This window comes from Trichosurus vulpecula, chromosome 2 (genome assembly GCF_011100635.1).
Source record: "Trichosurus vulpecula isolate mTriVul1 chromosome 2, mTriVul1.pri, whole genome shotgun sequence".
In the NCBI taxonomy this organism is placed as follows: domain Eukaryota; kingdom Metazoa; phylum Chordata; class Mammalia; order Diprotodontia; family Phalangeridae; genus Trichosurus; species Trichosurus vulpecula.
This window is the reverse complement of record NC_050574.1, coordinates 19,638,934-19,651,972: the sequence shown is the minus strand read 5'-3', so window position 1 is coordinate 19,651,972 and position 13,039 is coordinate 19,638,934. Positions and strand designations below refer to the sequence as shown.

Here is a 13,039-nt window from a genome sequence, read left to right as displayed (position 1 = left end):
TGAGTGAGCAAACAGCTTTTGCTTTCCTGCGGGGGTGAGAGGTGTCAGGATTGGCCCCTTCCATAGATTGTTGGGTCCCACCCCCACCCCTGAAACTTGACCCCGAGTAATGGGAAGTGGCCAGACAGCACCAGTCAGGCTTCCCCTCGCCTCCCCTGCGCTTGGTTGGAGCAGTGCCCCTCGTGAAGTGTCTCTTTGTCCCTAGACCTGCGGTCCTGCATCGAGAACAGCAGCATCTGCAGTGACCACTCCATCAAAAAAGAGGACGGCTCGTCGAACTCGTCGGCCTGCGTGGTAGACACCACTACCAAAGGGTGCCCGGAGGAGGCCGCGGGCTGGAGAGGTACGCGCCCTGCCTTGGGACACTGAGGGGCCCTGTGTTCCTGGGCCCCTGACTGTGTGCAGGAGCATATTACTAACTCCCGTTTCTTTGTTCAGGTAACTTAAGCAAGCATCTGTCTAGTAATAGTGCTTGCTCTGTGCCCAGCCTTGTGCTTGTAAAGACAAAGCCAGAGCAGCCCCTGCTCCTGAGGATCTTCTGTTCTAGTTGATGCCTTTGTATTTTAAGGCTAATAAACCTAGCCTGAGGAATGTTTCCTTCAGCACACCCCTCAGCACATCCCCTGCACATAGGCTTTGCTGGTTAAGGCCCCCAGCTGCTGGTGCTGCCTTGTATCTGTTTAGGGGATATTCATGGGGGTACGTGTTACTTCCCTGGGTAGAGTGTCAACTCGTGGAGATCTGCAGGGACTTTGTTCTCTTTTGTGTTTGTGTCCCACGCACATAGCACATGAGTCTTTAGTGCTCTAATAAGGTGCTTTCTAAACCTATGACTTGGGACCTTTGCTGAGCCTCACATAGAAGTTGGGTGCTCAGCCTGTTTCAGGGTCCAGGGCATTGTTCTGGGTTAGGTGGTGGATTTCTTCCACATGCTAGCTAATAGGAAGAAGGTTTGCATGTGCCACTAATATTTTGAGGGGGGTCAAGGCTGCAAGCTTTGAGTGGACTTACTGTGTTCAGAGAAAAGCCCAAGAGCCTGAGATGCTCCAGAAAGAGAATAACTCGTAGAATGAGTGAATAACCCTGGACCAGAACAGCCATTTTCTTGTGTTAAGATAGTGACTAAACCGTCAGATCTGGGGAACACCAATGAGATCACTTAGCTTTTAGCTAACCTTTTGGCAAATTCACAGGCCATTCACTGGAGAAGATGGCAAGCCTTAGGCCTGCTGTGATTAGGTGGTTTCAGAATAGCCAGACTTGGAGCAGTCAGGAGCCAATGCTTATTGGTTAATTAACAGCTCAACGTCAGCTTGGCAGGAGATCTCCAGGGGCTCTGCATTTGTTCTATGTTAGCATTTTTATCAGGGTCTTGAATAAAGGTGAAGGTGGCACGCTTACAAAATTGGCAGATGACTTAAAGCTGGGGAGAGATAATAAAATACAGGGATGGCAAGGTCAGAGTCCGGAGACATCTTGACAGAGCAGAACATTACACTGAATCTGATAAGATGAAGTTTATCAGGGATATGCTTAATAAGTAACTTTAATAGGATTGCATTCCTGTTCCCAAAGTGAATATCACAAATACAACATGAGGGACTCATGGCTAGACAGTAGCAGACCAGAAAGAGACTGTAAGTGTGTGACTGTTAAGAAAGCCAATGCAGGGCCTCTGGAAGCCAAGATGGTGGAGTAAGACGTAAGTTGCTCACATCCTCCCTTATTGACCTCTGAAAACCCAGAAAATATCACCCCAGAAAAAACCCTGGAATAGCTGAACCAGCAGAAAGACAGGGTACAGCAGTCTTGTAACCCAGGAAACTTGGGGGGACTAACAGGAAAGGCCCCTCTCACTCTGTGGGAGGGGGAGCAGTACAGGACAAGAGGCATCCCAGCAAGCCAGCAACAAGCCACACCTCAGTAAACCAGGGGGAGATCCTGAGCCCCAGGGTGGTAGAGCAGGCAAGCACCAACACCAGGACCCCCAAGTGCCTTAGCATAGGCAGGAGAACCAGTTCAGAAAACCACCAGGTGTACTGGTGTCCTCCAGAAGCCAGTCTCCCCATGCTTCAGCACAATTCCAGGAAGCACAGCTCCGGGCTGGCAGATATACTCCAGCAGCCAAATATTCAAGTGCAAATCCTGGATGAGCAGGTATTTGCCAGGGGCCAGACTCCCCACCCCCACCCTGAGAGCTCCAATGTTGTTGACCCCAACTCAGCACCAGGTCAGCTGCCATTCCCCTACAGCCTCCAGCTACCAGCCCCTGAGGCCCTAGCACACAAAGGCAATGACCAGGTCCCGGGCTCCCAGCACAAGAAGTTTGGGTCAGTGCTCCCTGCACTCCAGCAGGAGAGCTCAACTTTAAAAGCCAGAAAACAGCCAAACACCATGAGCAAAAAGCAGAAATGGACAAGGACCATAGATTATTCTTACGGGGACAGGGAAGATAAGGCACAAATTCAGAAGAGGATAACAGTGTCAGTATACCCACAACTGAAACCTCAACAAGGAATATGAACTGGTCTCAAACCTAAAAAGCTTTCTTGGAAGAGCTCAAGAAGGATTTTAAAAGTCAAATAAGAGAGGTAGAAGAAAAATTGGGAAAAGAAAGGTATGCAAGAGAAAGTCAATAGCTTGGAAAAGGAAGTCCAAAAATTGACTGTAGAAAACAAGCCTTAAAAAAATACAACTGGCCAAATGGGGAAAAAAAGTCCACTACAGAAAACAACTCCTTAAAAAGTAGAATTGGCCAGATGGAAAAGGAGGCACAAAAACTCACTGAAGAGAAGAACTCCTTAAAAAGTGGAATTGGCCAGATGGAAAAGGAGGCACAAAATCTTTAGAAGAAGACAATTCACTAAAAATAGAATTGGGCAAGTGGAAGCTAATGACTCAATGTGATATCAAAAGTTAGTCAAACAGAAACAAAAGAATGAAAAAAATAGAAGAGAACGTAAAATACCTCATTGGTAAAACACTTGACTTGGAAAATAGATCCAGGAGAGACAATTTAAAAAATTACTGGTCTACCTCAAAACCATGATGAAAAAAAGTACTGGAACAATACCTTTAAGGAAATCATCAAGGAAAACTGCTCTGTGGTCCTACAACCAGAAGGTAAAATCATCATTGAAAGACTCCCATTGATCACCTCCTGAAAGAGATCTCAAATTGAAAATGCCAAGGAATATTGCGGCCAAATTCTAAAACTACCAGGGCAAAGAAAAGACTGCAAGGAGCCAGAAAGAAACATTTTAAATATCATGGAACCGCAGTCAGGATTACAAAGGACCTTGCAGCTTCTACATTAAAAGATCAGAGGGCGTGGAATATGATATTCCATAAGGCAAAGGAGCTTGGATTACAGCCAAGGATCAACTATCCATTGAAATTGAGCATAATCTTTCAGGGGAGGAGATGAACATTCCATGAAATAGGGGACTTCCAAATCTTCCTGATGAAAAGACCAGAGCTGAACAGAAAATTTGATCTTCAAATACAGGAATCAAGGGAAGCATAAAAAGATAAAACAGGAAAGAAAAAAGTAACATTATTAATAAGGGCAAACTACATTCATCCATCCCTGCAAGGGAAGAAGACACTTTTTAACTCTTGAGAACTGTGCTGTTGTTATGACATTTAAAAGGGGTATACATAAACAGAAGGCATGGGTGTAAGTTGATTTTGATGTGACTAAGTGGTGAAAAGAAATTGTACGAGGAGAAGAGGACAGGAGGAGGTAGACAAAGGTAAAGTACGTCACATGAAAAGGCACAAAAACCTATTACAGTAGAGGGGAAAGAATGGAGAAGAACATTATCTGAACCTTACTGTCATCAGATTTGGCTCAAAGAGGGAATAACATAGGTATAGAAATCTAACTTACCATATAGGAAGTAGGAGGGGAAAGGGGAAGAAAAGGGAGGGGACTGATAGAAGGGAGGGCGGACTGAGGGAGGTGGTGGTTGAAAGGAAACCTCCAGTGAGGAAGGAAAGGGAGAAAGGAGAGAGAAAAACATAAATGGGAGTAAATAGGATAAAGAGAAGGACACAGAAGGTAGTCATAGCTGTGAATGTGAATGGGATGAACCCTCCCACAAAGTGGAAGCAGATAGCAGAGTGCATTGAGAACCATAATCCTACAATATATTGTTTACAAGAAGCACATTTGAAGCAGAGGGATACATACAGAATGAAGGTAAAAGGCTGGAGTAGAATATATTATGCTTCAGCTAAAGTAAAAAAAAAAGCAGAGATAGCAATCCTGATCTCAGACAAAGTAAAAGCAAAAATCGACCTAATTAAAAGAGGTAAGGAAGGAAAGTACATCCCGCTAAAAGGTACCATAGACAATGAAGCAATATCATTACTAAACATATATATATATATATATATATATATGCACCAAGTGGTATAGCACCTAAATTCTTAGAGAAGTTAAGGGAGTTACAGGAAGAAAAAGATAAGAAGACTATACTGGTGGGGGATCTCAACCTCCCCCTCTCAGAACTAGATAAATCTAACCACAAAATAAACAAAAAGAAGTTAAGGACATGAATAGAATTTTAGAAAAGTTAGATATGGTTGACCTCTGAAGAAAATTGAATGGGGATAGAAAGGAATATAAAACCAATAAAATAGATAAACCTTGGGTTAGTTTGATTTTTAAAAAGAAAGAAAACCAAATATCCAGCATAAAAAATGAAAAAGGTAAATTTACCACCAATGAAGAGGAAATCAAAACAATAATTAGGAGCTATTTTGCCCAACAGTATGTCAATAAGTTTGACAATCTTAGTGAAATGGATGACTGTTTACAAAAATAAAAATTGCCCAGATTAACGGAAGAGGAAATAAAATACTTGCATAACCCCATTTCAGAAAAAGAAATGGAACAAGTCATCAATCAACTCCCTAAGTAAAAATCTCCAGGGCCAGATGGATGTACAAGTGAATTCTGTCAAACGTTTAAAAAACAACTAATTCCAATATTATATAAACTGTTTGAGAAAACAGGCAAAGAAGGAGTCCTACCAAATTCTTTTTATAATACAAATATGGTGCTGATAGCTAAACTGGGAAGAGCCAAAACAGAGAAAGAAAATTATAGACTTAATTTCCCTAATGAATATAGATGCAAAAATTTTAAGTAAAATATTAGCAAAGAGATTACAGCAATTTATCTCAAGGGTAATATACTATGAACAGGTAGGTTTTATACCAGGAATGCAAGGCTGGTTCTGTATTAGAAAACTGTCAGCATAATTGGCCATATCAATAACAAAACTTAACAGAAATCACATGATTATCTCAATAAATGCAGAAACAGCATTTGACGAAATACAACACCCATTCCTATTAAAAATTCTAGAGAGCAGGGGAATAAATTGAATCTTCCTTAAAATGATAGGTAGCGCCTATCTAAAACCAACAGCAAGTATTATATGTAATGGGGGTAACCTAGAAGTAAGATTGGTGGGGGGACAACAAGGATGTTCATTATCACCACCATTATTCAATATTGTACTTGAAATGTTAGCTTTAGCAATAAGAGAAAACAAAGAAATTAAAGGAATTAGAATAGGCAGAGAAAAAACAAAGCTATCACCCTTTTTCTAGATGATGTGATGGTATACATAGAGAATCCTAGAGAATCAAGTAAAAAAAATTACTTGAAATAATAAACAAATTTAGTAAAGTTGCAGGATATAAAATAAACCCACATAAATCATCAGCATTTCTATATATTACTAACAAAGTGCAACAGCATGAGATAGAGAAATTCCATTTAAAGTTATTGTAGACATTATAAAACATTTGGGAGTCTACCTGCCAAAACAAACCCAGGAACTTAGATGAACACAATTCCAAACACTTTCCACACAAGGTCAGATCTAAATAATTAGAAAAACATCAGTTGCTCATGGTTAGGCTGAGCTAATGTAATAAAAATGAGAATTCTACCTAAATTAAATTAAATTGTATTATAAAGCAGCAATCAAAACTCCTTGGTACTAGCTATGAAATAGAGTGGTGGATCAGTGGAATAGGTAAGTACACAAGACACAATAGTCAATGACTATAGTAATCTACTATTTGATAAATCCAAAGACTCCAGTTTCTGGGATAAGACTCACTATTTAACAAAAACTTCTGGGAAAACTGGAAAATAGCATGGCAGAAACTAGGCATAGACCAACATCTTATACCCTACACCAAGATAATGTCAAAACGGGTACATGAAATAAGTATAAAGACTGATGCTATAAACAAACTAGGAGAGTAAGGAACAGTTTACCTGTCAGATCTATGGAGAAGGGAAGAATTTATGACCAAAGAAGAGATAGAAAACATCATGAAATGCAAAATGGATGATTTTGATTACATTAAATTGAAAAGTTTTTGCACAAAGCCAGTGAAACCAAGATTAGAAGGAAAGCAGAAAGCTCAATTTTTACAGCCAGTGTCTCTGATAAAGGCCTCATTTCTAAAATATATAGATAACTGAGTTGAATTTATAAGAATACAAGTCATTCCCCAATTGATAAATGGTCAAAGGGTGTGAACAGGCAGTTTTCAGAGGAAGAAATTAAAGCTACCTACAGTCATATGAAAAAAATGCCCTAAATCACGATTAGAGAAATGCAAATCAAAATGCAGCCGAGGTACCACACCTGTCAGATTGGCTAACATGACAAAACAGGAAAGTGATAAATGTTGGAGATGTGGGAAAATTGGAACACTAAGGCGTTGTTGGTGGAGTTGTGAACTGATCCAGCCTTTCTGAAGAGCAATTTAGAACTGTACCCAAAGGGCTATGAAATCATGCATACCCTTTGACCTAGCGATACCACTTCTGGGTCTATATCCCAAAGAGATCATAAAAACAGGAAAAGGACTGACATGTATAAAAATATTTATAGCAGCTCTTTTTGTGGTGGCCAAGAATTGGAAATTGAGGGGATGCCCATCAATTGGGGAATGGCTAAATAGGTTGTGGTATATGAATGTAATGGCATAAAACTGTGCCGTAAGAAATGATGAGCAGGCCGACTTCAGAAAAACCTGGAAAGACTTATGTGAACTGATGCTGAGTGAGGGGAACAGAACCAGGAGACCATTGTACGCAGTAACAGCCACAGTGTGCAATGACTGACTTACAGACTTGGCTCTTCTCAGCCATGTAAGGACCTAAGACAACTCCAAAAACCTCATGATAGAAAATGCCATCCACATTCACAGAAAGGACTTATGGAGTCTGAATGCAGATTGAAGCACACTATTTGCTCTCCTTTTCTTTTGTTGTTTTGTTTCTTTTTTCTCGTGGTTCCTCCCATTAGTTCTAATTCTTTTTTACATCATGACTAATGTGCAAATATGTTTAATGTGAATGTGTAAGTAGAGCCTGTATCAGACTGCATGCCGTCTTGCGGAGGAGAGAGGGGGAAAAGATTTAAAACTCAAAATCTTATGGAAGTGAATGTTGAGAGCTAGAAACAAATAAATTACATTTATTTTTTAAAAGCAAGCCAGTGCAATGCACCAATCATCTATTAGGCACCTGCTGTATACCAGGCCCTATGTTAAGAAAAGCACAGGTGATAGGCATGCTGTACATTCTGCCAGATCTGGAGAGTTCTATTTCGTTCTGGGCACTTCATTTTAGAAAGGATGTTGATGGCATGGAGGGCAGCCAGGACGGTCAGGACTTCAAACCTGTGCCGTGAAGACTAGCTGAAGGAATTGTAAATCGTTAGCCTGGAGAAGAAAAGCCTTGGGGGGTCCAGGGGAGGAAGGGGACGTGGAAGGGGATGGCATCATTTAGAAGAGATGTTGGGCATCTTGTGCTCGTCGAGAGGACAGAACCAGGAGCAGTCAGGCAGAAGTTGCGAAGAGGCCATTTGGGCCCGAGGTCAGGAAAGGCTTCCTTGCAAAGACAGGGTGGACTGGGAGGCTCCTCTTCCTCAGAGGCTAGCTGGACGGCCAGCTGCTGCCGGGGGCACTGTGCTAGGACTTCTTCTGCAGGCACAGGTTGGGTTTGATTTCCAATTCTTGAGTTTCTCCCATTTCAATTCTCTCCTTCTCTCTCCTTTCAGCTCATTTTGGCAGCTCTGTAGTGCGAGGCCTCCTGGCGGTGAGCCTGGCAGCCAACGTGCTCTTCACTTCCGCCTACCTGTACCAGAGTCTCCGCTGAGCCCCGCTGCCCCAGCTCCGGGCCTCTCTTGTGCTCAGACTGCCCAGCCAGCAAGAGGGGCATGGGGTCAGCAGCTCCCCGAGTCTGTGACGCATGCTGTTGTGGATCCTGCTGCCTCCCCACCCTCCCTTCCTCTCCCCGTGGGCCTTTCTCATCTCTACAGCCGAATGCTTGTTGCTTCCCAACCACCAAAGACAGCGGGGCGAGTGGTGAGGACCTCACCTTGAGTCCGCTTCCTCCCCTGCTGATGTCTCTGGCTCTTTTTTCTCAAACCCCTGTGGCCTCTGTGTGGTGTATTCAGGATTGGAAGCTGCTTCTGAGGAAAGAGAACACAAGCTATCTCAAATGGAAGAGACCCAGCCAGCTCTTGACACAAATTGGGGACCCTTAGTCCCCCTTCCTCTCCCCCTTCTCTTTTTGCCCATTTTCTGGACAAGGTGTCTGCTTTGCCCAAGGACTCAGACTCTTAGATACCACATGGTCTGAGCCCTGCCTCAGGGCCCTCTCTGGGTGGCACCACTGCTAGGATGCTAGTCTGTAGCAGGGTCCTGCCCTGGCCCAATGGGGACACCAGTCACAACCAGCCATACTGTCGTGCTGTCCTGCCCTCCAGGGACAGCTTTCCCAAGATCAAGCTGGCTCACATGGGGCTTGGTTTGGGAGCAGGGAGGAGACGGGACCTTCCTGAGGTCTCAGCTGGGCACACTTTGTGCTCCTTGGTTCTTGGAAGCACATGGGGTGGGGGTGCTTCTTTCTAGAACCAGAAAAGTTTATGGATTTTAGGCCCCTTGGATGGGAAGCACATCATCCTAAGAACAAGCATCCTCTGCTGTCTGCCTGGAGTGAGCAGGTTCTGTTTGCTGTCTCCTGCTGGGATGGTGAAATCTGCTTTATGCCAAGAAAACACCTTCCTCTGCCACCAGGACATGGGGCTTCTGTCCCCACTCCCTCTCCCTCTCCCTCATCCCTTAGGGGACCGCCCAAGCAGCCAAACAGCGCCCGTAAAGATTCTGCATTTTGTCCCAGCTAGCATGCTGGCTCCTCCCACCCCACCCCCAACAATAGTCCTGTTCAGCAGTCAGACTTCCTCCCTGTGTCCCCTCGTGCCCAGGTCCCTCTGCCTGGGGCCCCTGACCCAGCTCTCTTCACATGGCCACATTTTCTTTGGCCTGTGGAGAGCAGTAGGGCCTTTTGCTGCCTGTGGATGGTGAGGGTCACTTAGGGCTGCAAGCTAAGATCCAGTGTCCTCCCTCGTACCCTGATTTTTCCCAGGACAGCTTCTCTTTCTCCCCACCCACTGTCAGTGGGGGACTTCACTGTGAACCCTCTCCCCCAAATGATGAGAGGCGACGGATGGTGCTACCTCCAGCCTTCAGTGCTCACCTTGGAGGCACCACCCTCCCTGCCCCTCCCCTGCCGTACCTGCCTCTTTCCACTTCCCATTTCATTTTTTCTGGTGACTAGTGGCATGGTGGTTTTGCCCATCTGTACTTTTTTCCCCCTCCTTTTTTGACCTTTCCATGCCACATCTCCCCGGTGAGTTTGAGAGTGTTTCTGAGAGGGGAAAGTACCTTTTGCTATCTGGTGCTTGAACTCTCTGGGGAGCCTGTGCCTGGTAGAAGAGATGTGGCTCGTGTCCATGTCTGTGTTCATGTCTGTGATCTGAGCCAAACTGTTGGTCTCGTCATCATTGGCTTGAGTTAAGATTAGGATGTATTTTGTTCATGTCCGCGTCACATAACTACGGTGTTTATGCTCATGGGATTGTGCTGGTTAGAAGGAAGCCCCCCCAGTGTGAATGAATTTGTGGCAGTGAGAGAGCGTTGGGTCTTCAGAAGCTGCCAAGCTTTACGTATAGTTGTGTTCAAGGAAGTTGTTTTATTTTTCTAAAAAAACTTTTTTTAACCAGTTAAGTGTTGGGGAAAAGTGAATGTCTTAGACTCTTATGTCCTAGGAGACTTCAGGTTTCTTACTCTTGAAAGGTTTTTTGTTACTATTTTTTACCAAGTGTTGGGAGAAGGACGGTGGCTGAGGGAGTCAAATGAGGCCTAAGGGAATCCCCTGCCCCTCCCCGATCTGAGATTTTTGAACCTGCTTCCTGCCCTCCAGGGGTTTTGGGGCCTCCAGACCTCCTGGGGAGATGGAGTATCTGCTTTTTTACAAACTTAACTTGGGGGCTAAGAGGCAGCCTGAGTTAGGAAGACCTGGCTTTAAGTCTTACTACTGACGTAGGCTGGTGATATGACCCTGGGCAAGTCACTTGACCCCCAGCAACTCTCTAAGACTAAGTTCCGGAGGAATTGATCTCCTTGGGTGGGGAGGGAGTTCCCCAAACCAGTGAAATCACAATCTGGACCTAAGCCCACTCTTTCCCAAGTAAGCAGTTGGTGCACTAAGAGTTTGATGTCACTCAGTCCTAACTAATTAGAACTTTAAAAATAGGTGGGTTTTTTCAGTTTTTAGTAAAATAGCTCAAACAGTAAAGTTTTTGTTTGCTTGTTTGTTTTAAGCACAAGCACCCCCACTGTTGGCCCATTGGCTCCCTTCCCAAAGAAATAGTGAGTGGGGAGACTAGATAGTACTGAAGTCTCACAGGTGGGCCAGAGCAGCCACATCCCCCCGCCCCTCAAGACTCGGGAGCTGCCTTGAGAGGAGAGCCTCCCCTTCCTCCCCAGCCCAGCTCATCTGGCCTCTGCAAGGGGCTCCTCGATGGGGAAGCCAGGCAGCCAAACCGCCAGCCACATGACCCTCTCCCGAGCTTTCTTCACTCAACATTATTAGTGGGGCATGTGCTTTAGGGTGGTGTCAAACTGTGTATTGGGGTGGGGGGTGGGGGCATGGCAACTAGGACATGCATCTCCCAGCTGGTTTGGAGTTTTGTTTTGTGTTTCAAGCAAAAAAGACCTTATTTTTCTTTATAAAAAAGGAAATTAAAAAGTGTCTATGGTATACCTTTTGAAATAAAAATCTCAGTGTGTTTGCATTTATTTATGCTTCTGGTTTGGGAAGGGAAGCTCCCAGCCATGGGGGATGGAGGTTTCTCCTGTGTCTGGGAATGTGTTGAGATGCTCCAGGAAGGGAGAGGTAAGGGTCAGAAATTCCTATCAAATCTGGGGGCTGACAAATGGGACTTCAGCCACAGCAGCATTAGTTATCAGTTAGTGAGGATTTGGGGGTTAATGTGAACATTCGCAGTATGACCTGTCAGAGCAAGAGAGAAATTGGGCCTGCTTAGGGCAGATGGGGAGGGGGTGGGGTTCTGTTCTAGGTACCAAGTTTTCTTATACTTGTCTTGGGTTTATCAGTCATTTTTTGTTTTTGTTTATCAGTACCATCCTGGTCTCCTAGCTTCCAGCCTCTTCTTTCTGTGATCCACCTTTAGCGTGGCTGCCAAAGCGGTATTCCTGGAGCACGGGTCTGGCCATGTCAGTTCTGTGCTAAAGAACCTTCGCTGGCTCCCCACTGTCTCTGGGATGGGATACAAACTGAGGCATTTCAGTCTTTTGTTGTGTGGCTTAAGCCTTTCTAAACCACGGATTGCTCCCCCTTGTTGCCTTCTGTGATGGTTCTCAAACCTTTTTTAGCCCAGGGCTCAGTGTTCTCTGCCACGAGGAGCCACGGCATACTGCTAGGCATACTACCACGTGCCTCCCACACGTGGGATTTCCCTTCAATAAGGCACTTTTATTGAGTTATTTGTAGTGTGTCCCTGTCCTAAGTAAATTTTATTCATTTTTTTCAAGAGGTACGCTTAACCACACTGAGCATGGTGTCTACATGAAATCTACACTTAACAAAACCATCAGTTTTATCTTTGGTAACCAAACACCCAAAATCTCAGGGCACCCCTAACAAGGCTAAAGGTGCGCTGTCAGAGAACCACTGGTCAAGTCCACCTGATTTCACCCACAACATCCCCTCTCCTGTCCTAATACCTGGAATACGCCTCCTGCTCACGTTAGAAGGCTGGTGTCTGTCAAAGCTCAGCCCCAGCACGTGGAAAACAATTAAAAACTGTTGACTCAGTTTCCAACCCCCCTCTCTCTGACGGAATAAAATTATCCTGTGGATATTTCGTGTCCCCTTAAATGTGTCTCTGTAGGGTCCCAGGCTGGCCAGCCTTCATTCCCTTCCCAGCCTTGTTCCTGAATTTCCGGAAAGAAGAAAACCAACATAAGCACCTACAGTGTGCTAAGTCCTTTACAAAAGTAAGTTATTCACATGACCTTATTTTGCACTTTAGGAAACTGAGGCAAAGAGGGATAAGTGATTTGTCCAGGGTCACACAGCTAGCATCTGAGGCTGGATTCAAATTCAGGTCTGGACATTCCCCTGCAGGATCCGTTCCTAACTTTCCAGGCTCCAGAACCTTGGGCCCTCTGCTTTTCAGCCCCCACTTTGGGGTATTCTCTTCCCCCATTAGAAGAAGCTCCTTGAGAGCAGGGGCTGTCCGTCTCACTCTTTGTATTTGTACCCCCACCACCTAGCTCAGTGCCTGGCACATAGTAAGTGCATAATGAATGCACATTTTCTTGAGTTGATTCACCCAATAGAATGTAAGCTCTTTGAAGAAGTCACTGTTTCATGCTTGTCTTTCTGTCCCAGAACCTAGCATAGTGCTCATTACTTCCCAACATCCACACCCCTACCTTGAGCCCTTTCATTCATGCACTCGACAAGCATTTAATAACCAAAACTCCCCCAATTAAACAGAACCAATTCTCAGAGACAACGTGTGCAACATTCCACACTCAGTCCAACACTTCTCCAGGAGGAAAGTGTGTTTCATTATCCGTTGTCTGGAGCAAAGATGGGCAGACAGCACCACTGCCTCTTAAC

General features: G+C 44.7%; 1 protein-coding gene across 1 annotated transcript in view; it reads left to right on the top strand.

Moving 5' to 3' along the window:
- TMEM201 (transmembrane protein 201) overlaps positions 1-11,042 on the top strand; it is a 56,909-nt gene extending 45,867 nt beyond the window's left edge. The window contains exons 10-11 of the mRNA XM_036743095.1: positions 206-343; positions 8,103-11,042. Of these exons, the coding sequence (XP_036598990.1) occupies positions 206-343; positions 8,103-8,200 (236 nt within the window). The 3' untranslated portion in view covers positions 8,201-11,042. The remainder of the gene's footprint in view (positions 1-205; positions 344-8,102) is intronic.
- Positions 11,043-13,039: the final 1,997 nt, after the last annotated feature.